The 27,652-nt window shown below is 42.3% G+C and overlaps 1 protein-coding gene across 2 annotated transcripts in view; it reads right to left on the reverse strand.

Annotated features, from left to right (window-relative positions):
* The window catches only part of fam184ab (family with sequence similarity 184 member Ab), a 129,586-nt gene that overhangs the window by 81,964 nt on the left and 19,970 nt on the right, over positions 1 to 27,652 (reverse strand). For both annotated transcript variants that reach the window (XM_079572015.1, XM_079572016.1), the window contains exon 2: positions 482 to 601. In XM_079572015.1, the coding sequence (XP_079428141.1) occupies positions 482 to 601 (120 nt within the window). The remainder of the gene's footprint in view (positions 1 to 481; positions 602 to 27,652) is intronic.

The following is a 27,652-nucleotide window of genomic DNA, read 5'->3' on the forward strand; positions in this document are numbered from 1 at the left end:
AATCCAGCTACAAGTCGTTCTAAAAGCCTGTTAAAAGCATAATATTGGATCTTTAATGGTCCTCTTCAATAAGCACCGCTGAAAAGACACTTAAGGTTCAATCTCGATCTTATTTAACAAACTGCGTACTCTGCAGAGTCAAGCGTACGCCACAGTTGGGAACGCTGCATTGTCCTGTAATAAATAACACACACTGCATTGTATAGCAGTAATTGTATGATAATAAATAGCAGCCGCGACTCTGAATTAATGCAAGGCACCGGTCCTCCCTAAAGCAGACTTCCCTCAACGCATTTTCTACCCACAGACCTCAGCGATATTAATCATGCACAGTGCGTTAAATCAGTCCAATCGATTCCCTCCAGGAAGCAGCAAAACAATTACTGCTCACACATCCAGAGGAATCCTTCCACCGCCGTCTCTCGGTCAAATCTGGCTCTCAAAACGCACGCACGGTGGTAAGTTGAAATGGAAAACGGACCTGTAGTATCTTCTCCCTGGTCTCCGACAGGATCTGCTGCACCTCCTCTTCGTGGGCCTCCTTCAGCGTCGCAATGGCCGCCTCGTGCTCGTCGTTTTTTGTGTTGAGTGCATAGATAACCTGGAACACACAAAGGCGGACGTTTGAGATTTCTCGTCAGGAAGCCATTATGTTGTTTGAACAATGTGTGCTTTCGTTTAACATGTTCGGGGCAGTGGGGGGTGGGTGGCGGGAATCCGTTTAATGTAATGCAATTGTTCCTAACGTGATTTGAGAAAATGCTAGAGGTGTAGTTCGAAAACTTTCAGCATCCAACAATAGCAACTACAGGCTGTAAGCAGTTTACCCTGAAAAATGAGACAAACCAATTCACTGCAGGTTGCAAGACTATAATCGTGGACTCTGAGAGGAATCTCGGCTTGGTACTCGACTCGCAGATCAAACCCACAACGATCCTGCTCAGCTCCGTGGCAATAGATCAAAAGAATCACGTCTCGTAAAAAAGATGGCCACGCTGCGTAGCATTTCAGGTAATAGATGACATTAGCATTCATTTTTTATTGAAAGGAGTTGTTTGTCTTTTTGTTTTCTTGCTGAATTTGAAAAACATCTTCAAAAACATGCATCTTTCCTCAGACCTGGCTCGGTCAGAAGTTTGCTGGAAGCGGGACATCAATAGGGTTGTCACGATAATTACGATATCGACTTATCCCTCAATAAATACCAGATACTTTTTAGGCTGTACATTTATTAGCATTTTGATTTCAAACTGAAGAAAATTGAGTTACACTATATTTCCTGTTCATTGCAGCTTGTGGGGTATTTAAAGATATGATTAATCACTTTTAGAACAAAGCTTTACTGTCATTTTTCTGCCAAAGGGTTGACAGCATCTAGTATCGTTAGAGTCAATAATATCGTTTATCGTGATACTTTCCTGCCTCAATATATCGAATTTCAAATTTGTTATCATGACAGGCCTGGACATCACCAACTTGTTTCTATGGAGATGCTGTTGCTGCTGAATTAGACAAACACCAGGTTTAATACATGAGCTCCTTTTCACCACACATTTGGGCAAGTTGGATAATCTAGGAAAGTATCGCCAAAAAGTAGTCCTGTTACGATAACAAATTTAAAGTTCGATATATTGAGGCAGGAAAGTATCGCAATAAACGATATTATTGACTCTATTGATACTAGATACTGTCAACTCTCAGGCATATAAATGAAAGGCAAACCTTTGTTTAAAAGTCATATACCATATATCATATACACAACCTGCAATAAACATGAAATATAATTTAACTCAATTTGCTTCAATTGGAAGGCCCAGGACACGCTGGTGGGACTATGTCTCCGAGCTGGCCTGGTGTTGCCTCAGGGTCCCCCCAGAACAGCTGGAGGAGGTGTGAGTGGATCGGGAAGTCTGGGCATCTCTGCTGCGACTGCTGCCCCCGCGACCCGGCCCCGGATAAAGCGGAAGAAAATGGATGGATGGATAAAAATCAAAAAGTTTTACAAAGAAAAAATAGGGGGAAATGTAAGGATGATATATATCGAGCCCAAAAATATATCATATCTAGGAAGGGGAGTTGCGTGTCTTCAAAAACCAAATGAAGAAATATGTGAGTATCTCTGTCTGGATATATTTACTGCATAGATGTGCTACCCTTTCCCAAAAATCTATAATTTATCTGTTATTTATTGAACGATAAGTCGATATTTATTAGTTATTATCGTGACAGCCCTACTGACAAGTCAACTACAACTAAAAAAATCAGCACTACCTTCTGCAGCCAATTACTAATTGAGGCCATAAATTATAATATATGCTAATGTCATCATCTAGCAGCAAAGCATTTCAAAGTGTTGAGAAGTTTGCATGAGCTACATGCCCAGATGTTACTGTCCATTTCCAGTGTCATCTTTAAACATTTAAGCCGATTTATTCCAAAGAGACATTTGAGAACAACATCTGTCCTCTATGAAGACAAATGATTGTAAGCGTCTGATTTACTGTACACCGGAGTCTTACGCAGCACGCTAATGCATGTAGCATCAGCACTGGAAGCATCAGTCATGCCCTACAGTCATCCATTACAAATAGAATCACTGTATTGCTGGGGATAAAAATACACACAAGCTAACTGTTGTGCATGAGATTGACCTTTAAATCCGGACCCAAAAATACACGCAGCCATCCGTGGAGCTATAATCTGACGCACAGTGATCCTGGCTCAGAGGCAGAAAGGCGAATTTACATGAAAAAAAACCAAGGGACCCAGTTCCCCCGGTGCGTTCCCCATCTCCTCAAACAAAGGCAAGCCGCATCTTTTTCTTTTTCCCTCCTTTTTTTCCCCTCAATAATTCAGAGCATCGAACGGCGCTGACGCTAAAGGGCTTTTGTTTGCCTAAGACCAAAGTCCGTCATCAGAACAAGAAAAGAGAGAGAATACAGAGCAGACTACAAGGGGGAAAAGCAGAGCGAGTGGTGTGAAACAATGGCATCCAGTTTTAATGCCTCGCGGCGAGAAGAAAGCTTTGGACACACGACTTTCTTTCTGTTCTTTTCTGTTCACTCACATCATGCTGACAGCTCCATATCTTGTATCAAATAACCCAAGCTAAGCATAAAAAAGGCCATTACTTTTACAGTTTTACAGCACATAAATAGCTGCTTGTAACTCTGGTGCAATGTTGAACTGGGGAGATTATGAATTAGTAATAATATGCAGTCCAGTAGAAAGAAGTGGGTAGTTTTAAGCAAGTAAAGATGGGTTTTTGCGATAAAGATAACTAAGATATTGTTATAAATTCCCCCAAAATGGCATTTGGGTAATATTCCGAAATCATGCTGACCAATTACACATAATCCAAACGTTATTTTCGATTGTTAAATGATACAAGAGAACTAATAACCGCCCTTGGCAGTGAACTACACACATTTCAGATTCATACAGTAGCATCTGCTGTACATCCACTTGTACAATGCGCTCAACCTTTTGTACAAAGAAGGTCAAACAGAATAAAAAACCTGAAGATAGAGGGAAAAAATGAATTACTAGAGGAAATTTGCCGTAAAATAAATTGCGCAGACGTTTGAATTATTCAGGCTCTTATCAGCTCCGGACCTGAATGGAGCAGACAAATGGGGTTGAGGGGGTGACGTGTCGCTCCCCGTTCCTGAGAGCGTCATTCTGAACACGAGCCCGCACCAATCATAAACTCTGTGTGGCCTTGTCTGCGGATGGTGCACACTTCCAATTCACCGAAGCTGTGGACACAAGCGCCGCGCGTGTCGCACGTCTTCAGACCGACGGGTTTGACCAATTATGAGCACGACAGGAAACACACCAAGGACTGGATTGGCTGAAAGATAAAACACCACGTTCTGTAATGCTGTAGAATGCATCAGACTACTTTGTGTACACTGTTGCAGTTTGAATTATCCTACGTCTGATTACAAGGTCTGTTGATTTTGTTTCTATAAGCAAAAAAGTTAAAAGTGCTGGGTTTCAAATTATATCACAATATTCTGTAGGTCAACAGATGGCATCTCTGAGAAGCCCACAAATGGGCACAAATAGGGAAAATAACTACTCTTTCAACTACTACTATACTATATAGCCCATTAACACATAAATAACAGAGAACGCTAACCATATTCTGGATTATTAAAACAATTTTGGGGGAGGACCCTCGAGGCCCTCGCGTCGAAAGTGTCAAGTTTACATTGATCATCCCGCACCTCCTGTGCTCCGACGGATCATGTGAAAACAAGAAATATGCACGAATAAAGTCAATAAAACCATCATCTACATAAAGCAACCGTTTAACAATGATCACACACACTGAGCCGGGCTTGTTGATTTTGAAGTTTATTGCTCACATTTCATCTACAAAGGGTCGTAGCCGATCGGTTTTGCTTAGCCGCTAGCAGCTAACTCGAATCGATCCCGTGAAAACAAGTATTATGCATTAATAATGCCAATAAAGCCGGTAACTACATAAAGCAGCCTTTATGATCACACACTGAGTCTGACTTGATGCATTTGTGGTTTATTGCACGATTGTAACAAGCTAACTGGGCTAACTTAGCCTAGCCACTTGCCACTGGCACAAAATGGTAAATGGTCTCAACTTATATAGGTGACAAATTGGGCACTCAAAGCACTTTAGAGCAAGGATCCACTCACCCATTCATACTCTCATTCATACGCCAATGTACGCAGACACTGGGGGCAATGTGGGTGAAGTGTCTTGCCCAAGGACACAACAACAGTGTGCACCTTCTGGAGGTGGGATTCGAACCACCGACCTTCCAATCCTGAGACGACCCGCTCTACCATCTGCGCCACTGTCACCCCTGTCAAAATATGTCCCTCTATTCAAGCCTATGGGCTGGATATAGGCTTAAATACTGGGGAGATCCTTGCATAGACCGTGCAGGTATAGTTAAAGCTCCATAGGATATGGCAGTAGCAAAAAGGGAGACTAGCGGTTATTTTTCAGGCAATTGCTCCTTCCAAGAACACACTCTGAGCTGACGTGCGGCCAGAGCGTCTTGACATTGTGACAAGCATCCAACTAGGGGTGTTTTTTTAATGCCCGAAAAGCGTGTGGTGACAGCAGAATTCTAACGCTAGCTTCATGCTACATGCTAACGGCTAGCTTCAAGTGCCGATTTTTCACTCCTACCGGACAATTTGCTTCATTTTCTAATGTAAGAAAGAGGCAAAACATTAATATAATATTGATTTTAACTGTGCCAAATGTGCTTATAGTTTAAATAATAAAACGTAAGAAATTTTCTTCCTCCTCGGCTAGACCACACCTCCAGTCTGACACAATGCCGCTCGTCTCTATTCGACAAAAATGTGAACAAAAGAACAAGCGCCTTATTTCCAAATAGAGCATGACATCAGATTGAAGACCTTGTCCAGAGCTTACGCCGCACAACGACAATTTCCTGACAAACTAGCATCAAGCGCGGTGCGTGTCCGTACGCGCAGGCTGCAGCGGCGATATTTTCCTCATTTCCCTGCGGTCGATCTCATCAGGCCCTTGGAGGAGTTTGCATAAATGACACGGAAAAGCGAGCGGATCGATAGGACGGCAGCCAAATGCCGCGGATTTTCATCTGTCACAGCCCAGAAACTCTCCTGAACTCGCACGCCGCCGCTCGATGACAGGCGACGACTGCCAAAAGAAGAAGAAAAAAAAAGTGCGCACACCCAGAAATGTTTTGACAACTTCGACTTGAACTTCGTAACCTTTTGTCAAATACTGTTGAGCTGAAGCAAACCAAAATCCATATTTATAGTCTGCAACACAACTCCCAAGACAAACATAGGATTTCCAATTTATGCGAGCAAGCAGAATGAATTGTACTGTTGTGTAGCATTATTGACCGAAAAGTGCCTACGACTAGCACATAGTTCCACATTTCATGCTAAGTGTCTACATGCTCAGAGACAAATGGCCAGCGTAGTCATTGGATTGCCATTTTCCAAAGTCCTTATGCTTTTTCTCCCCTTGAACATGCACTAAAAAATGCTACCAAACAACAACAAAAAATGTTCAGTAATGTTCAGTTAAGAAGTCTGTCCCCGTCTGAATGCGGTACAGTAGCGCTCAAGTGACAGGTGTGAGGCATTAGTCACAGGACAAAATACTTTGATCGCGGCATCAAAGCAAAAATGCTGCTTCAAGTTCACTTCACAGAGAACTTTCAATTTATAATAAGCACCTTTTTTTTCTTTTTACACATTCATATGCCTTGATCTTCTGAGTCTGTTGTTGGTTCCACTTTGTTACACCGCTAACTGAGAAACAAGTAATAAACGGTGAGCTCCTAGCGATGAGTCTGATGTCGCTTTTGTGTAGAACAGAAGTAAAAGTCTGAAGGAGGTTTCGGTTCAGTCGGGCTTATTGTCCTTTTAACCACATTTTAAACACGTACAGAGAAATGAAATTGTGCCGCTCTCAAACCCAGGATAAATAATGCGATGTACAGTTTCAGGAAAAGGTCAAGTAAATGCTGAGAGTCTTGCTATTAAAATTTCACTTACTATAACCCCTCAGCATCACCTTGTCAGTCTCCCATTATACTACAGGTTCGCCTCCTAAAACCTCCACCTCTAAAACCCCGAACAGAGATAATAAAAAAAAAAGAACAACACACCAAAACCTTCCTGATTCTCGAGACAAAGATCAGTCTTTTAACTACGGATAACGGCTCTGAAGCCTATGATGAAACAAGACTGCTGTTTCCGACTAAAGAGTGCACAACCTCAAAGCTTAATGACTACAAACCTCTTACGAGCCCCCAATCTCCTTCATCCTCCCTTGAACAGGCACCAACACACACACACGGACTCCTAAAAAGGCTTTTCTGTTTTTCTGATGGGACTGTTTGAAGCCAATGACGATGTATAATGACAGCCATTTCCCTGCTTTAACGCCGGCCGTGAACCATTCCGCAGCCAGTGGCAATGGGCCTTTGTCTTGTTAGTGCAGCGAGTGGGAGTCCATAAAAGGACCTAAATATTGCCATGACAAGGGATTACAGCAAAAAAGACACGCGGCATAATGTCGGCTTGATTTTGCATTGATGGCTCCAGCCCCTGTGGATAAAACCGTGTCAAAGGGCAACGAGGAGAGACTGTATATTTAACTGTAGGAACAGCTATTGGCGTATCTACTCACTAGATTAGGTACAGCCCACTGCAGAAAATAAGCAGCCGAGTGGAAAGCCTGTTTAACAAGCAATTTGCAGCATCATTACAAGTTATTGTCTGTGACCTCTTTTAACCCTCACTGAACTGGTGCGTTAACCCTTTAGCTCAAACAAGAGCAAACAAGAAAACATTCCCAACGTTATTCAGCTCATGTCATAAAAGATATCGATCTGGCAATGGAGAAATTAACTTGCTACATTAGCGCTGGAGAAGACTCAGGGGTTGCAAATAATCGGAAAATGTGCAATCAGGGAAGAACTGGGTCATGTGCAAACAAGTTACAGTAAATAATCTTATGCACAATGAATACAAAGTGCTCCGATACGCTAAAGCGTGTCCATATTGTAGGCATAATTTATTTCATATTTTCTGCAAAGACACAAAGATTTTAAGACTGAAATTGAGTAAAAATGTATTTACTCTGTGTTCATGTTAAATTGTAATCAAAAACAAAATGCCAATTTCGATGGTTACATTACAAAAGCGAATTACTTAATGCAAAGTAGTGACAGGTTTTAACGCTTTTGAAAATATGATTTATTTAGATCAGGGGCGTCCAAACTATGACAAAATATATATATTTTGAAATGAAAAAAATGAAAATCCATGAATAGAAAGCTGTGAGGAAGGCTTTTTTTTCCTTGAAGCATATTCGTTTAAAAAGCAGAGTTAACATTTTATTGAATTTGCCAACTTTAAAACAATAGAGGTAAAGTTATATATCTGACCTCTCCTGAGTGTGGCCCAGTTTGCATATTTTTCTGTATGTGGCCCTCAGTGAAAAAAGTTTGAACACCTCTGATTTAGATGGACAACATCAGTTGCAAGTGATAAATATCATTTTATTTCAGTGAAGTGACTTTTAATGAATGTATTTTTTCCCCCATTGACAGTTAAAAACTGTTTGCCTCTAACTATGTCACTTCCTGTCAGTGTCCAATAAGGAAGTGACACTGTAAACACCACAAAAAATGGTCAAACTAAAGAAAACTGGGTAAAGCCTTTAGCAAAATCTTAAAATATAATTGTGTCCAGTATGTTTTAGCTAAAATTGTGTCTTATGTTTCAAATGTACTTTAAAGAGGGGTATTATGTTTTTTTCAATCACACAGCACCAGTCTATAGCACACTACAATGATGACCAAACTAGGGATGGCCGATATATCGGCGCCGCCGATATTATCGGCCGATATTTGTCCTTTTTCCCCATATCGGTATCGGTCCGATATGGGAAAATATCGGCCGATGTTTTTTTTTTCTTTGAATTATTTACTACACCGTAATGTCATAGGGCACCTGAAAGCAGCAGCAGTGTAGACGGGCTGCACTGACCTGACTGGGGCAACAATTTATTCAAATTATCTCAAATAAACAGTGGCTCCTAAAAATAAAGAACCTCTAGCATAAATTCACACGTCTCCAAAAGAAAATATGTTTTTACTAAGTTTAAACAAAGTGGAGCGGACACTTGGACACCACAGAGATACAGAGCCACAAGTTACAGCTGCAACAAACTGGACTAAATCTGCCTCCATGGACATGATTCTGAGTCAGGATTAACAGGAATCATTTTCTGATGGATTATGTGTCGCTACATCTGAGGTGAGTTTTGCAAAAGTTTCTCCGTCCTGACGCCAGATTTATAACTTTGTTTGTTAGCGCTAGCATAGCTGCTAACAGGCTAAAGGCTACGACACGCAAACATGACCTTTCTGTCATCATATAGGTCTAACTACAGTGACGATAATGTCTGTATTGACGTTTACTGTGCCCACCTTTGTCATGTTAATGACCCTGAAAACGAGGCGTTATGTCATGTCGCATTTTCGCGCATATTTAATTAGACGCATTTGCGATCGTTTGCGCATTTATCATTGAAAACAATGCAGTTCAAAGCTCATGCTAATCTTGTAAATCTACTGTTTGCTTTTTGCCAGCTCTAAACCAACTCTAAATATTCAGTCTGGCCTCATAAGTTCATATAAGTTGCTGTTAAAGTGACATTATGATATTTCCAACTCCAAAGCTTCATACAGAGCTGTGTGTCCTTTATCAGATTTGTTTAAAGTTAAAACATGTAGCTTAAATAACATGGTAGGCTACATATTTTAATAAAAAATGCAATAAATAGTAACCTAGCATATTCCCAGTGTCAGTGTTTCCCATTAATAGAGGACATGGGTGAAAGTATAATAATAAGTAGGTCTGAGTAAATATTTAGCCAAAATCAAAATGACATTTCACTCCAACATTGCAATTGGTCTTTTTAGTATTTTTCTAATAAAAAGGATTGTTTCATCCTGGTGTGTGAGACGTGTCCCAGGCATAAGACATTCCAATAATGGAACAATTTACAAACTTTACCACATTTGAGTAAGCCTTTCTATTGATTTTTAACGTTTAAATAAATATCGGCAAATATCGGATATCGGCCACACCAGAGAGGCAAATATTGGATATCGGTATCGGCAGAAAATTTTCATATCGGACCATCCCTAGACCAAACCTTCTGTTGGTCTGTAAATGCAGTAACTTAGAATAACTGCCTTGTATAAAATTGCTCTCTCAAAATGGCTGTAGTGAATGTCTTGAAATAGGCCTCTGTCTCTTTAAGAACATCTGACCCTTTCCGACACGCCCCCTCCACACACTGTCTGTGGCATCAGTGGGGAGGGGGTTCTGCTGAGGAGCAGAGGTTGGTTACTCGGTTGGTGACGAAAGCTCGGAGGCGTCTCCAGGAGGTGGGGGCGTTCCTAGGAGGACTCAGGCAAACCTATCCCTAAAATGGCTGCTATCAGAGTTTTTACAGATTACTCAAAAATACGTGAATGTGCCAAGGCAACACTTCAGGCATGTTTTTAATGAGGGAATGACATAACATGATGTAAAGCTTGAAAAAGTCCATTTTGCATAATACCCCCCTCTTTAAGGTATTATTCTGTCCTCGGAAAGGATTGTCTCTGTGGTTTCATACAGTACAGTGTAAACATGCAGCTTAGACCTGAATATTCAGTAATTCTTTCTGTATTTGTTTTTTGTATTTACACATTTTAATGCTCCTGGATGTGCCACGTCAAACGATGATCAAATTCAAAACAAATGAACAGATCTAATCACAATATCTGTAAGAAAAATGACAGGCTCACCTAAAAACAAACGTACAGCCATCTCAGGCGCTGCAATCGGATCCACGCACAGAACACTTGAGCGCTCTCTGCCATCATGATGCCAGTAAAGACAGAGTTCGCTCTCAGTTATGGTGTTTAATGGATTAGGGATTTTCCCCAAAGTCAAAAAGAGTTTGACGTCAGTAAAGCTCCGGGTTGAACTTTTCCCTTTGCCACGTTTTGAAGTCTCGTGTGCTCTCCAGGCAGCGTGCCATCTCATTTCTCCTTCCCTAATATTATGCATTTAGTGAGCGTGAGTAGCAGAGCAGGGAGACAGATAGGAAGTCTAATTACGTTAATTAAAATGCGTAGCTGGGATCTGCTAAACTGTAAGGCGCACCTTAATCCGTCGGCTAATTATGGGCTGTTCGGTGCTGGAAGAAGTGCTGGTAAAGTGGGTTTTAGCCAGAGAGTAACTTTTGGCCTGAATCTACTGCAGTGATGTTCAGGACCGACACCAGATGATTGAACATCTCCTCAACATGAATGGCTTGAACTAAATTATGAAGAGCAGCCGTATCTATTTTATTTATTTCCATTGTGAAGAGTCATCAATTCCGTCGTGCAAAATGTCAAGACGTGCGGATCTGTGTGGTGTTCGCTGAAGCGGGCGCAGTGACAGTGGTGGGTAAATGGATGAAGATAATGAAAGCAGTGGGTTGCTTGTCTGAATCGGTGCCATCAGCTGAGTGCAGGCGGCAAATGAAGCGCGACACACCGACGATATGTTTTTTGCTCGTTTTTTGGCGGAAAGCTTTTAATGCAAATGCCTTGTTTTGTTCACTGTTGAATAAATCAGAGGGGCACTCAGCACAGTTTTGGAGATGATAAACCTCAAAGGGTTCGTTTATAATGAAAACTGCCATACACTAGATGGAAATGCTTTGTTCGATCTTTCATCCGCAGGCACCGACACTGTTCCATAATGCACGGGTCTCTGACCTGTAGCTCAGGAGCTGCCAGAAGAGGATCCTGCTCAAAACAAGCACCTCGCGAAAAGCTTTTTACAGATCTACATGCTGAAATTATTAGGGCTGGTACGATCCACTTTTGGCATGATCCGATGCACATCACGATACCCAGGGGCTAACAAATATCAATATCAACAATCAGCGCATACTCTACCTTTGTTCCATACATAGTTAAGGCTCATTTATGCTCCTATTTCGTACGTAAATAAATCTCTTCCAAGTGTAATTAGTCACGGTCACTGCATTTATGCTTCCACTTGTTTGTAATGTCTAGTCCGTGTCCGTGTTCAATCAAAACTTACCACCAGGGGGCGTTAAAGCAGTACTAAGTAACGTGTTCACCTTAATAAATCCTTTTCGTAGTCCCTGTGGGGGTAATACAAGTGTTTATGGGATGATTGGAGGGTCTTTCATCTCCCCCTGGTGTCTCTGACCAGAAAACCATGTTTGCAACTTGACTGCCACCTGTCCGGAGAAAGCAATACACACTAATGGAATCACGAAGAAGAAGCTAACATGCTAACGGGCAAAGCTAACTGCGGGCTAACGTCACTTTAAACAGTATTTACAGCAAAGTTTGAGTGAAAAAAAATATTTCCATTGTATAATTGGATGCACAGTAACCCTCTCTCCCTTCGCCTTTCCTGTCAGCGTAGTATTTACTCTCCAAGACAATTAATGAGTTAAAAAAAATCGTAACTTGCTACTACACCTGCAGTTGCACTAATGGCCTCTAGGGGGAAGAGTTACTTAGTACTGATTTAAAAGTGCGTCAGAAAATACAAAGCGGGAGAAGAAATGTAAACAATATGGCACTAACCGCCGTGATTTTTACACCACATTTACTGAAGACGGACAAGAAAAGGAGGGAAAAAGAATTGATAGTTTTGTTTGCAAATGGTTCAGATTCACGCGGGACACGGACAGAAACCTTCACGCGTCTCCGTATACATTTCGAGCAAAAATGACCCTTTACTCAAGCTTCCTCAAGCCATAACTTTGAGCGGCATGGTGCTGCAGCAGTTAGCACTCATGCCTCAGACGTTCGGTGCCTGGTGGTGGTCGGAGGGAACAATGGTGCAGATTGGCAGCCGTGCTTCTGTCAGTCTACCCCAGGGCAGCTGAGGCTATAAGGGAGCTTACCACCACCGAGTATGGAGTGAATGTAAATCGTCCAATGTAAAGCTCTTTGTGGCCATGTCTGAAAGGCGCTATACAAATACATTCCTTTTCTTTCCTTCCTTTCCAAAAGCAGCTCTGACATTTTTATTTTAAAGTTCATACAGTACAGTGTCCAAATTGGCTTGACTTTCTCTTAACTGACTTCTTGTGGAAAGAAATAGCATCTTTAATGTCTTCATGAAGACACCAACAAAGCAAACTACTGTAATAGAACAACTCATTGTTGAGAATGAAGTGAAAAATATTTTAATATTTGGTAGAAATATGGGATGAAGCCAAAATGTCACCACTCTGAATCAAGGTTTCCGATTTTGGCAGTGTGCCGTTCTATTTGCACCAATGCGTGACTACAGCATTTAGCACAGTACGGATTTAGTGAGCCTTCAAAAGCTCTGTGTGCTCTTGAGATATGAGCCTGACATTGAGCATACGGCTAAATGGACTGTGCAGTATTTCAAACGCATGTAAACCGCACGTGCCACCTTTCCGCTTCATGCTTTTAAAGAGGGATCAAAGCTGTAAGGTAAATCCAACAGACTCAGAGCATGTTCAGCGCTCTTTACGCACATTTCCTGCTAAATATCAAACGGACTGCAGCTTGGATATGGGGCAGTTCATTGAGGATTTGCTTGTTGAATTGTAACAAGGCAACATCCTGCCTAACAGTTAGCGCTCTGTTTCGCTCCTGATCCACAGCACAGCTTACCCCTCGTTCCCAGAGCAACGAGAGGCGAAAATACCAAAGAAGCTTCACCACTACAAAACAGCGTGATCGGATACGAGCACCTCGTCCTGTTAGTGCCATCCACAGAAACTTTGAATATGCGTTTTAGATTAATGTAGCATTTTCTGAAGCACTTACAACAAATTGTCAGAGAGTGATCAAGAAATGTTTGAAAGTTTTAAAGCAAATTCCTGAAAACAAAAAAACATAATGTCAAATAATTGACAAGCAAGTTACCTGGCAAAACGGCCTCTTTGGCCCAAACTGAAAATATAGAAGATAATAAAAATGTAGCCCAAGCAGAGAAATAGGTTTTAAAATGTACGGTGCAAAAAGTCTACAAGATAATGATTCTCCACAAGCATAAGGCTTGTGTGAGCAAATATGTAAAGGCACATCTATTAGGCTGTAGCGAGACCTCTAATTAAATTCTAAGCACCATATGGAGACCTTCATGTACCTCCCACATGTGCCATGAAGTCCAATAAAACGGAAGCAAAAAATCCATGTGTGTAATATAGTAAATGTAATCAAGTGAACAGTTTAATCAGATACAGTAACTTGGTAGATAAAGTAGCAATAAAAAAAGAAATTAAAGTCTGACTGTGTGTGGTTATGTGAAGTATTTCAAATTAAATGTCCGATAGGTTCAGTGTAGTGCTTAAAGTGGAATAACCTAAGGATTGTCCTTGGTACTGAACTGTGAAACTTGTGTTCACTGTGTTGAATATTGCAAAAATGTCAACCACAAACAAATTACTTTCCATTATACATGCTCTGTATAACAACACACCATAGGTTTCTGGGGAAACACTTGAAGTAGAACATGGTGGCAACCTTAAAGCTACCTCGATTGCGCAACTGGTGCTGTAAATCTGTGACAAAAGCCATATCTCCAACTGCCTTGAGTGGCTTTCTAAATCGCCCCGACTTTAAAAAGGTAGAAGTGGTATATTTAGAGAAGTCTCCCGAGGAGCAGGAGAAGATAATAATGTCAACAAAAAGACTAAACATAAAGCCAGTGTCGGGCCCTTTCTCACTCTGATGCTTTTAGATCACAGCGATACAATTGAGATGCTGCCTCTGTGTGTCTGCGCAGGGCGGGTGTGTGTGTGTGGAGTTGATTACAGTCCTTGGTCTGTCGACTTTCATCTGAGCTCAGGGCTAGCAGTGTCAGGCTCTTTGGCTGTGTTTTATTACGGCCGACTGAGGGCTTCATCCCACACTCTATATTCTTTCTTTCTCCGGCCAAGGCTTTGCACTCTTTTCATCAGGTGCCGGGGTTTTGGAGCCGGCACACGGACAAGCAGCACAACGTTTTATCAGCAACAAAGGTAAGGCCAGAGTAAAGGCCATCGAGGGAAAGAGGGCTTCAGTCCACTCGGTTATAACCTTTTCGGGCACCAAAAGTTGAAGAAAGTTTAAAGCAATGTTGAGCTAACTTGTAATGGTATAGGTATGGGGGCAAGTCGTAGAGACTGCAATAAGGACAGAACCTTTCACCTTTCAATCCCTCTAGGTCGTTCTTACGTTCTTACGACGGTGGAATCAATGTTTTCAGTAACCAATCTTTTTTTGTAACAATACCACATTTCTAATAATGGTTAGAGTTTGGAAAGTCTTGCCTGGTGACTGTGCAATCCACAAAACCTGTGTGCTTCGAGTATGTCACCACACCCAAACTAACATCCGATGAGACTTTGCATCTTTGGCTCTTTGAAGAAGAGAATTGGAGGATTCTCGAAACGTCGGGCAACTATGTATGAAAATGTCCAGGTGTGTTGTGTCTGGATGACGTCAATCTTCGTTGGAATAATGCTTAAAGATATTTTTACGTACACACTCCTAAATAAGGTGCTACGTTTTGAGAGTCCTATGCTGTCACTCTTGATGAGCTCGGAGTAGAGTCCCTGCTCCTCTGCATCCAGAAGAGCTTCTTGAAGTGGCCCAGGAACGCCTTGTGCTTCAGCAAAGAGCTGAAGGATGTCCTTGCTTTGCTGCTGACACTGCTGCCCCTGCCACCAGGCCCCGGATAAAGGGTAAACAAAGTACTACATTTAGTTTGGAGGACGTTGAACGCAATCATTTGGAAAAGTGATTGAATTCCCTCCAGGTTCGAAGCGCAACAATGTATTTTCGCGGATACACTTTTTGATATTAAACGACATTACCTCTCCATGCGCACGAGAACAGTAATTGCAGAGCTTAAGGCCCACGGCATGAGACATAGTATGAGACATGGACTTAACACACTCCTGTTCTTCCTTATACATTAATCCTGTAATCACTCGCCTCAATCTTCTTCCTCAATCGGCAGCACGGCTCTTTCAATTTGAGCCTTTATCCAGACCACTCAGACTGAGCCGAGCCACCGTTCAATAACACAGTGACAAAGAGATGCTTTGTGTGTCTGGTGGACAGCTCATAACAGTCAGCGCTGGATTTACCCGGAGCTGTGAGGCCGCAATGCACGGAGAACGTACATTTGCTTCACCGTAGAGTGCTGTGAGATTCAAGTTATAAATCGTGCGTTTTCGATATTAGATTAAAAAGAACTTTATGGGTGAGACCGCGAGTGACGCTAAAGGTTCAGTGTACTGCAAGGGATCCAGCAGTGGAATCAAAGTGGGCGGAGCAGGCGAGTGTCGGTGGCATAGACGTATCGAGGACTAAAGCAACAGGGGCATTTGTGGTTCGTGCGGTGCCAGATAAATAGCAGATCCTTGGACGGGGAAAACGGCACCTCAGCAAGTTCCATTAAAATCTAACAGAAGGGAACAGCCAATAATAATCCAGTGCTCGTTTTGACTCTGCTCGGATGACTCACAGCCACAAACGAATGGCGAAGACACTATTAAGGATTGGACTTACTTAAACCAATGACACAAATTGGCAACACGACCTGCAGCAGTGTGATTTCTATTCTCAGTGTACGCACGAGATAATCTTTCAGCCTTCTCGTAGCAACAGTATGAAAAAGATGCGGTTTTATCCCCGAAAATCATCTTCATTAATCTCCGCACAACAATGACTAATATTTTCGCAGAGCTAATTGACTAATAACTCGCGCTGACAGGCAACACTGCTTGCTTGTGCGTCACTTTCCAAGCAGCGATCTTGATTTTTGTCTTGCCCTGAGCGTTTGAACAAATCTAGAGAAGCGAATCAAGCCAGTGCCACTCTCGACAGGATTGTGTACTCATTACCAGAGCGCCGCCGACTTCTAATCTTTGTCTCCTCTTTCAAGTTTCCTGCGCAGACTCCACGCTCCAGCTCACTTTTTTACAATACAATCTTGTCTGTTGTGAGCAAATGTTTTGTTTCTTTGTTACTGTCAACTCTACAAACCCGAAGTATCGACATCGAATTGGAAAAGAGATGGTCTCCCAACAACCCTTGTGGGCGGCTTTTGTCTGTATCTATCGAGGCTTTGATCTGAAATGTGGAGCTACTAGTGCGCGGGCAAAGACTTCTGGGGCTCATCCTGGGCTTTGGTGGAATGGGGTCTGCAGAGGAGAGTTGGAACGGGGGCAGAGAGAGGAGGCGAGAGGAGGCGGCGCCACTTTGGACTTGACTGATGACGTGAGCGAGCTGCACATCCATCCTCCGCCCTGTCAAATGTCTCCTCCCTGTTATGAGCCTGTAGCGGCAAGTGAAAACCAATGGAAATACGGCCGTTTCGGTGGGAGGCTCGGATGCAAAGATCGATCATATTTTAGGCGTACAGTTTTGTCTTTACGTTGTTGGAGGATATCAATGGGCTGAAATGGATCAGAGTAAGGACTGCAGAATCACAGCCCTATGTTTATTTACTGCAAACACCGACAGAACTAGATCTCGATGTGGTGGAAGAAACTGGCCGGACAGGTGTTCAGGAGAGGGAGGCAGGGAGTACTTCGTGAACAGGCTTTCACAGCTGAACACCGTGGCTGGATTAGGGCTCAAAGCCGGGGTTTTCCACAAACCAGACGGAGGGTCTTAGTGGTCTCTGAGTGAGACTCTGCCAATTCTGAGTGCCCTGTGAATCCAGCCACTGTACCGCATTAATCCCAGGATTTTGGGCTTCCCTTCATGTTTGACAGTCCGAATTTACTGTAATTTGTGCCAATGATGTCACATTTCATACTTTCATTAGGGAGGAGTCCAGACAGTGTTTATCGGGGAATTGGGGCTTTGGAGCAAACCAAGGCCACAGTAACAAACGTCCTGTTGGGTTTAGCAGTGTTGTTTTTATTCTAAATTTTGATACGCCAATAATACGGAAATTAACATCAGCTCTGTAAAAGTGAGCGATTAAGAACAGAATATTAAACTCAAGAAGAAGAGGCTATGAAACGACAGTCTGTAATTTGTGGGTAACAGATGCTGATCGAGAGATGCAGAAATGTGGCAGAGTGACATGGATCATGTGCTTTATTTGGTTGCTCTAAGGACAGAGTCAAACGACTGCAAAGTAAATTTGCTCACCATCACTTGATGTCTCAAAGCCAAAATAATGCCAACTCATCTATAGAGCAAATCCGCTCTGTGCAAGGAGACCTCTGCAGACCTCCAGTTTCTGTGCACTGATCAAAAAATATTTTCTATGAGCTTTATATAAAGAAAATAACTTCATTTAGCTGAAAAGCTCTTTCCTCTCTATTAGTGCCAATGCTTACATAAAAGCGGTGCACATTTCAAAGTGAGTGGACCTGCGTGAGCTCAGCAGAATCCTAACGGCAATCCCTCAGCTACAAACCTGGGCCTGTGAGTGCAGTCGGCTTTCGAATGTCTTTTTAAAACCAAAGGGCAAACCCAAGACTTGCTGAAAGTGAGTTCCTTTCAACGTAATACTTTTATTTTACTGGTATGTTTGGAAAGTCGTGCACACACAGTTTAGGACCGTGGACCGGGCATAAACATTCATTTGCATTTTGTGTACACATGCTGCAGGGAGTAGCAAGCAGGTCTAAGGACAACTTGAAAGAGCTAAAATTGTAATCGAGAGCGAATCATTGCCAGCGCTGTAAATTAATAGGTATTTTTTTTATCCACATTTGTTTAATAACAGGGAATCTCAAGGAAAATGAACAATACTTTGACTTTCACTAAAAAAGCCAAGGACAACATCTTTACATGAATTTTACATTGATGAGGGGTAGCTAAATTATATAGTTTAAAAAATAAATAAATAAAAGTGATAGAGTGGTTGGTGGCACTTAAAGCACAGTTTTAAAGCCATGAATCTGATCATGGACAAATAGGTTCTTTCTGCATTGACCTGTCAGTATGAGCTGTAAGACTTGGCAAACGAGATTCACCATCTGCCAAGTGCCGGACGGCCTGTCAGCGGTGCACCTTTTAAACACGCGTCTGTGTGTGGCTTTTTAGATCCCGCAATCTCTTCCCCTGCATCAGCGCCCATACTCTTTACATAGTGTTTACTTTCCTCTTGGCGCTGAACCGTCGCCTGTGACCTGCTGAAATGCCACTTTGATCGATGCGGATGCACACGGCTGCTTCCCCTGTCGCAGGTTTTGACTGGCTGTTGTATCAATTTGTCCAGAACAAGTCAGAAAGCTCAGAGCGCCGCGACCTTTACCGACCAGTTTGAAGGAAAGGCTCTAGTATCGATCCCGGGGTCTCGGTTTTGTTTGCGCACATTTTAGTATTCTGGTGCTGAGCGAGGCTTTCTGGGATTTTCTCCAGGAGGCGGCTGCATGACGGTGCATTAGACGAAGCGTTTGTTCCAGTAATGTGGACAGAGCCTGCTGCCAGTGCTTTAGCACATTTGGGCACAGACAGGTTGTTGAGTGATGGCCTCGGGTGACAAAGACTTTTTATGGCAAGCCAAAATAACAGTCTTTATGACGGCTGAGGCATTGTTTTAACACAAAAGCATGATTAATTATATTGGTTTGGCATCACAATGGAATGTATTCTCCAGTGATGTGATTTAAAATCACAAATGCAATACCGTCAAATTAAACCACAGAGCCCTTAGAGTAAACTAAAGCTGTGGTAGTCAAATTATTTTCTCTTATTGGAATAAACTCCATTTGGCTGCTTATTTGGCTCAATAATCTACATTGTAAACGTGACAATTGTGAAAGAAAAACAGACCACGTGCACTGCTGTGTCAAAATATAGAGCATTTTCCTCCAGCACAAACCATGACATTCGCGCTAATATTAGCACAGTGTTAGCATTGTTAACGCTGTCTCGCTATGAAATGATGAACTCAAGCCAACAATCGGGATGCGGAGCTGAGATTTTACTCAACTACCATGATTTGATTCAGGAAGTGCAGCTTTAAAAGGGCCTATCCATGGGTCACATGACTTGGACAACGTTTTGATGACCTTTGATCCTTAGGAATATAAAGGAGAATCGGCGTTCGATCCTCATGTATGCGGACAGTTAGCAAGCCGGTCAGTTCGGGAAACTTTTCAGCATTCGTTAGGCCGCTCACTGTATTTTTCCTGTAGCCGTTGGCATTTAGCGTTCGAACATCCCAAATTATGAACGATCTAGACCCAACTCATCGAATAAATATACAGACCTTTTGAGATTTTACTTTAGATAAGAATTAGCATATTAAAAGCGTCCTCTGAGTATCATTTAGCATTTAGCTCAGTCAAGTGCGATACACTTTCATTGGCCATAACATGTGAATGATAGAAAAAAAAAAGCCAGATTCATATAAATGCCTTGAAATATACATGTCTTACCTCGCCATACAGGGACTGGCTTCACCATTCGTTAGTGTGGGGATCGAACGTTTAATTCAAACAGGTCCGGGAAGCGCGCTTTAGTAGGAACAGGCTGAGATAGCTGACGGCGTTCCTGTGATTTCCATGTTTTGATCATCTTTTTCATCATTCAAGAGTGAGAGCGTGAGTCCTTTGAAAAATCCGATCGATTTCTCCCTAGGTAAGGCAATTTGAGCACTGCAATGATTAGAAACAAGTCCAGGGGAAAACGCATGGGCTTGCACAACATGGATGAACTCTCGGAGACATTTTGCAGCCCCATTTTCATCACTTCAAGGCAACTTATTCTTGACCTGTGGGAGCTGAATTCCACCATTTCCCCTGAGAGACTTCCTCAAACGTGGGCCCGAACCTTTTTATGATGCGCGTTTCCACCGACGCCACACCCCCATCCCCCCAATGCCTCGTTACCCCGCGGCACCTCCGATGACTCCGACCGAGACAAAAGTAATTTCTTGCTCTTAGCTCCCCGCGCACCCACTCGCTCTTCATCCCACCACCGTGCTCGTCTCAGCAGATACAGCCACGCAGCTCGCACAGGACAAGACTCTGGCTTTTCCAAAAGAGGGTAGAGCTCTCAGGAGGGCCGATGAAGACGAAGCCATTGGAGATTCATCATGACATATCTCACTATCCCCCATAGCTCACTTCCTCCAGATCTGATTCCCCTTAACATTTGAAGTTAAACTCTTTGGTCGGCTGCTTTTCGCCTTTCATGTCTTCCCCATGGTTGTCTGAGCGCCGCCGCCGCCGCTGTCCTTACGCGAGCTTTGGAACAGGCTCGAAAAATCCCTCATTTAGGTCTTAAACCGGTCTGGGGTAAACTCCATACATATGAATAGGGCCAATTTTAGAAGCGAAAATGGGGCTTTCTAAAGTCATTAGAGCACACGCGATGGCAAACAAAAGGCAATCTCAAGAGTAATTGGTTATTTCCGGCGCACAAAATGAGCAGTGGGTAAACAATACATTAACATATAATCACCTAATTTACACACAGCCACCTGATCCACCAAGATTAGGATTCAGAAAGGCTATTGCTGCGCCGTTTTGTTTTTTTTAAACGGAAGAGGCAACAGAACATAGAACATACACGCCTACCAATACTAAGTGAAACTTTGATTCTATTCCCCTGCATCTCTTACATTCAAGATCATCTGTGCCAAATTTGAAGGAAATCCAAGTAGGTTATAAAAATTGTTGGCCTAAAATGAACATTTCCCATGGAATGTTCAAATAAGCCATACTGTAGAACAAATGAATGAAGAATTAAATACCTCAGTTTGGGGATATGGATCATATTATAGAGGATCTATCGTGTTACAGCAGATTATTTGTGTGAGATACAGGGCTCATCTTGGTTTTCTATACAGTTGAGCCAGTAAATCCACAGTATTATAGTTTGCAAACCTGTAAACTCGTCATTGTGAATCCAGTTTGAGATGTTCTCTGATTAAAGGTCTGATATTTGAAACCAGGAACACATAAATCCCTGTAATGTTATTGCCATACTCCTCATCAGGTCAGGTTTGTCTTTTCCAAATTTCACGAGTTGAAACAAAAGGTCCAAACTCATAATGGCGGGATGTATACGCTAAAGAAAAACAATAGCAAGCTTAATTCAGATGGAAAATATCTCTATTAAAGAACACCTGCCAGTATTGTCTTACAACATGAATTGCAGTTGCGAGTCTCAACTTCTTGTTAATTTCAATCCATCCTACACCATAACAAGATCATAATGTGCACAATGGGAAACAATTGGCGCACTGGGGCTTTAAATGAAGGGTGAAATTACATTTGTGAAGTGACAATGTAGCGAAAACTCACAGCGTCGAAGTAAATATTGTCCATGTCCAAGTATCCATTCAATTCTAACAAATATTGACTTTGCATTTACTGCGACTGGCCATGCTTGGTGTTAGCCGCCTCATTCCTGTACCTCTAGGGTGTTTAATTAGCCTGCCTGAATGAAAGAATAACAAATATCGCCACAAGCTAGATTTTCTTCTTTGTGTTCTCACTCAAAGACATCACCCGGACCACGCCGCTGCTCACTGTAGCGGGTAAAGTCCCAGTTTAATAAGCCGTGTGCAGTACAACAAGTGATCACCGCTGGCGAAGAGATATTCTTTATTGGCAGAGAGTGAATAAAGCAGGTGATGGACTAGTTGGCTTTGCTAATTGCGCAGCCAAGGCCCTGTGTGTGTGGCGAAGAACAGAGGGAGAACATGGACCTCGTGTCTTCGAATGGAATAGAAATAAGAAAAGATCAAACTGTGGAAAATGGACAGAATGTAATATTTCACCATGTCCGTGTAGACATTACGCCAAAAGCAACAGAAGGCGCTGCAGTCGGTTTTCCAGTTCTGAATAGAAATGTATGAGGACATAAGCATTATGGACAAAACAAAATAACTTCAGTGGTTCACGAAGTTTTCACACCAAGTACTAGGGCTGCTCGATTATTTTTGTCATATTTGAAATCACGATTATTCAAACGATTATTTGTTGCCTTTAAAATAAAGGTCTTTTTAAAATTTATATATTTATTAATTTAAAAAAAAACTATGCTGAATATTTTCTGTTTTCTGAGCAGTCAAGAAAGTACAAATGATTTTTTGCCTCGATTAAGGAGAGGTCTCTGTTTCACACCTGCCCCCTGCTGGCCAGCCCTCACACCTGCGCAAGTAAACTGACATCGTCACACAGCGCTGTTTGTTTTTATGTCAGGCAAAAGCATGAGCCATGGCACGTGAAATGTGAAGGGACAATAATCCCAGCGCCATGAAATAATGCAAGTCTGTTATGCTAATCGTTTAGTGTAATAAATAAAATAAATTGCAATCGAATTTCGATTAATTGCATAGCCCTACCAAGTACAACTGAAAAGATCGTTTTCCAAGACCCACCAGATCACCCCCAGGTCAACAAAATGATTACAAGAGGTCTAACCAGGTCAACAACGCCACTACATGATGTGATTTTAACGTTTTCAACAAGGTCTAGCAAGAAAACGTTAAGAAATGAAACAAAAACCACAGCTGAAGAGGACCCACAGTAGCTGTATAGTCCAACAGTTTGAGAAACACTAATATCGATTCATAATTTACCAAGCCAAAACTATATTAACTTTGTAATAAGTGGTGCAAGTTGGACTGGTGTTGCTATGCTAATGTGGCAGAACTGGGACAAACGGGATTGCCAGCTAAAATTATAAAAAGGATGAGTAAGGAGATGTGCTTTGAAAATCCTGTTTGCTCATCTCATCAAACCGTAAAAGGTCTTCGCTTCAATTTACCCGAATAAGAACAGAATACCCTAATAAACCGAGGTCGATCCGCATGAGCATCAGCAGCAGAACTCGACATGACCACTTAGTTCATCTTCTGATTAGGCCGTGAGATCTTTAGTGATATTATTGGATTCATCCGACCAAATATGGAAAGGGAATTGCAAAAAATGTCAAAGATTATGGCATTCAATTAAAAAAAAGAGAGAGAGATTTCCAAGCTCTTTCTTTTTGGTGCCGACTTCAGTGCGCAATCTCAAAAGTTATTTTATTCTCGTTAAAAAGACATATTGAAAAGCAAGTCGAGTCCTTTCAGTTAGCTCCATTCTCCTGCAGTTTCATCGCCTGGCAGGTTGAATGGTGCACAAGTGTAATGGTATGACACAAGTCTGAATACTGAACAATGGCACGGAAACAGCTGATCAGAGTCGGAACCGATGACGGAACAAACTAAATCCGCATTAGGGAGACGGGGATGCTAGTGCTAACGTTTTTTTAATGAATTGCTAAGCTTTATTTTGGTTGATTGAGAAGAATGAAATGTAATGGTCTTTTGTCTGAGTGAAAACAAGCGTTCGAATTCAGTAGACAGTTGAGTGAGAGCGGATAGATAGACAGACCAATTGAACAGATCACTTACTGTACACTCTTGCTTCCGTACGAGACTTGAGCGTTGGACTTGAGCAATCTTTTCAATCCTTTTCAATCGAGAAAGATGTGGGCGCCTTTCATGCACCAGGGAGAAACAGGGCAGTCGCTCGGTTTTCAATATGGCAGCATCAAATCAAATCAAGTTGTTTTCGTACAGCCCAATCTCACAACAGCAGTTGCCTCACTGGGCTGCACGAATATTGCTGATTTACACAAACGGGAGCAGTTCGGAAACCAGCAAACGCACAAACACTCACACACACACACACACACACACACACGCACACGCCACACACAGTGAAACAAACAAATGTTAACAGTCAGCAGTGAGATGGATAGTTGAGATGGATAGACCCTCCGTCGTGGCAAGAAAGAAGAACAAATAAGCAGCAAGTGGCAAACCTAATCTGGTTTAGCCCGTGGTTTAAGCTTCAGCCTGAAAGGTTTGTAACACAATTGCAATGCCTCAAATAGACCTAACATAGGATTTTGCTCATTTAAACGGGAACGCTTAGATGGCAGTCAATGGACCGCCGTACACTGAGCAAGCCTCCGATGGCTTTCCTTAACATCAAACATGTACTTCCAACTGCTTTCATGTGCGACAAGTTAGTAAAGTCTCCATGTTGATTAGCACCACTGTTCTTTTTCCTGTTCTGGGTCATTTTTCTTACTTCCTCCGGAAACATCGGCTTACTTTCGCAATTGTGTAGCTGTCCCATACATCAGGGAAACAAGCTAAACCCTACACCGGACTGTGCTGTGGTGGCCTGGCAGCTCTTCAGGTGAGATTCTCTGTGTCCAATGGAAAACTGAAAAGTGGAAGAGTGAACTGCATTGAGGTGCTTGCTAAACTCCTGTCTAGAGTTCCACCTGTGTTTGAGGACCGGGGTGTATATTTAGCTGAGAGTGGGCTGGCTGTAATTACACACAACAGGTGACAATGTAAAAGAGCCACTTTAAACTTTCTTTAACGCGCACGCAACACTGTGTGACCGGAAAAGTTCATCTCTCCCGAGTTTCTATAGAAACCGGACACAGCTGCCTGAGCAGGGACGGGGGTAAAAAAAAAAAAGGTCTGACAGACGGATGAGTGGCTGGACACATTTCTGATCCCCAACCTGTAATTTTGTGGGATGATGACGCACGGCGTAAAAGCAGTGATTGAGTTAAAAGAGACAGGAGGACCAGGCGGCTCAGGTGCTGTCAAACTCACCGCAGACAGATGATTATTAAGCTAATGGAAAAGATAGGGGCCAATTTATTCTCCCGCTGATTAAAACATAATTGTACCGAGCTCGTTTGTCATAAGGATGAGCAGTTTTAGAAAAATAGACAAAAAAGACATTTAGTTAATAACCTCAAAGAAGCATTTGATATTTGGGGATTTTACAATATTGGCTATCAACCGATCTAGTGCCGATAAAAGCCAATTATTTAGCATTGGAAAGAGCGGAGTCAGGGTTCTAAAATTTCCCACAAATCCCTAGGCCTCAGGGGAACAGAGAAAGATTGCAATGAAAATTGGTTAGTAACAAGTTTGCTAAATACAAGTTTCACTAAACCTCAGTCAATATGGACATGCTGCATGTCATTTGGAAGCTCAGAACCTGGAGAATTTAATCGCTGAATTAGTTTTACCTCAGCAATTGTGTTTTGGATCGCTGCGCAAAATGCAGCGGCTAGCAACAGTATGCTAATGCTAACGGCAACTAATCGAGGCTGGGACAGAAACTATGATCGAGTCACCTAAAGCAATAAAATAAAATTGGCCACTGCTGGAGTATTTATGTTTTTACAGGATTAAAGAAGAAAGAGAAGAGAAAATTCAGGAAAATTTGTGGCCATACCGCCTTTTGCTATGCCCAGTCCCGTCAGACCTTGGAGGCTAAGCAGGGAAGGGCCTGGCAGGATGGGATTGGATGGGAGACCGTTTAAGAACACCAGGAAGCCTAGCGAATGTAGTGAGTGAGTGGTTGGTGGTGGTCGGAGGGGCCGATGGCGCAGACTGGCTTCCGTCAGTCTACCCCAGGGCAATAGTAGCTTACCACCACCGAGTATGGAGTGAACAAATAGTGCAATGTAAAGCGTATAAAGCACTTTATATAACCAATGCATTATTATTATTAAAATAATGGTCGAAAATATCGGTATCGGCATCAGCATTGGCCAGTAAAAATCCCCAAAAATCAGCATCGGCCTTAGAAAAAACGGCCGACCTCTAACCTAAATAACAATAACTGTTCAAATCTGCCTGGTTGGATGCAGAGGTAGCCAAGTGGTTTTGACGGGACACATCCTCAGTGACTTTGCGCTCACATTGAAAGACTTTACACATTCAGATCAGATTCTCCTCGGCGCACTTTGAGAGCTGGCTTCATTCCAGATGATCAAACTTCTGTCTTGGGCAGAGCCAAAATGTCAAGTGAAAGTCTAAGCAGACAGAGTTTTCAGAGCCGGCAGATGGTTTGTGCAGAGGTCCAAGTTACAATTAATGCTGTGGACTGGTTTTCTTGAAGCAGGATCAGCTTGTTTCTGCCAGCGTGGAGTATATTGTGAACACAGCGATTAGTGGGGGGGGCTGAATAGTGGATAATTAATAGTTTATAATGGGAATGGGGCACAGTTCAATATTAGAAGCTGAGGATTGCATTGTTGTAGCTCAACAATGACAGAACTAGTTGTTCCATAAGTGTTTGTGCGAGTCAGACCTTTTCTGTACTTTCTCTAACTTTTCCTAAGAAATGTAAAAGGTTAAAGATTTAATAAAAAGCAAATGTCCCCACAGCGCTCAGAGAGAAAGGCAGCTTCTGCTTTTTCTAAGGTTTACTTTCACGCAACAGTGTGACCATGGCAACCAGGGAGCTGTGCAGAGGGACACAATGCGGAGGGGATTTACAACCACTTGAATTACGCCGACTCCTTCCGCAAGCTGAGGCACACACCTATCTAAAGGTTATTGATACATCAGCGACCCGTGGTGCCACAGCCTTTTTACTTTGAGTAATCTCAGATTTTCATGTACTGATCTGAAAAGACGCCTTCAACTAGGGAATGTTAACTCAAATCCGGCTCATGGTATTCCAGTTTATTCATTTGTGTTATCAGGCAAAACATCAAGAACAAAAAGAAGGCCTGAAAGAAGAATTGCACTTAAAGGGACAAGGCATATTATCAGATGGACTTGCGTTCTTGATGAGACTGGGATTGTGTCGTCATAAAGCTCCAGGCCGGTCACGATAACACAATTTGAAGTTCAATATATTGAGCCATGAATATCGCGGTGAAATATATTATTGAAAACCTTTAAAGCCACACCGCGTAGAATTTGACCCAAAAAATAAAATTGAAATACGAGCTTTTATTTTATGACCGATATTTTCCGCACTGAAAAATACCTCAAACAAACATCTGATTTTGCTGTAAGCGGCTCAGCTCTCCTAAGACATGACATAACATTACCGGGAGTGGGGACGTCTCCAGCTCGTTTCCATGGAGATGTCGACGAAAGTCAGCAGAATTTGAGATGTAGACAGGTTAGGTTCCCATCCAAATCCATTCTTTGATTTCTCACTGCAGTAATAGCCTTTTCTGTGTCGAGCTGGTGATTCGGAGCATGTATTGTACTGATGGCAACAGTATAGTCCAAAATGTTACGCAGTGTACCTTTAAATGCCATAGAAACTAAC

This window comes from Gobius niger (assembly GCF_951799975.1).
Source record: "Gobius niger genome assembly, chromosome: 15".
In the NCBI taxonomy this organism is placed as follows: domain Eukaryota; kingdom Metazoa; phylum Chordata; class Actinopteri; order Gobiiformes; family Gobiidae; genus Gobius; species Gobius niger.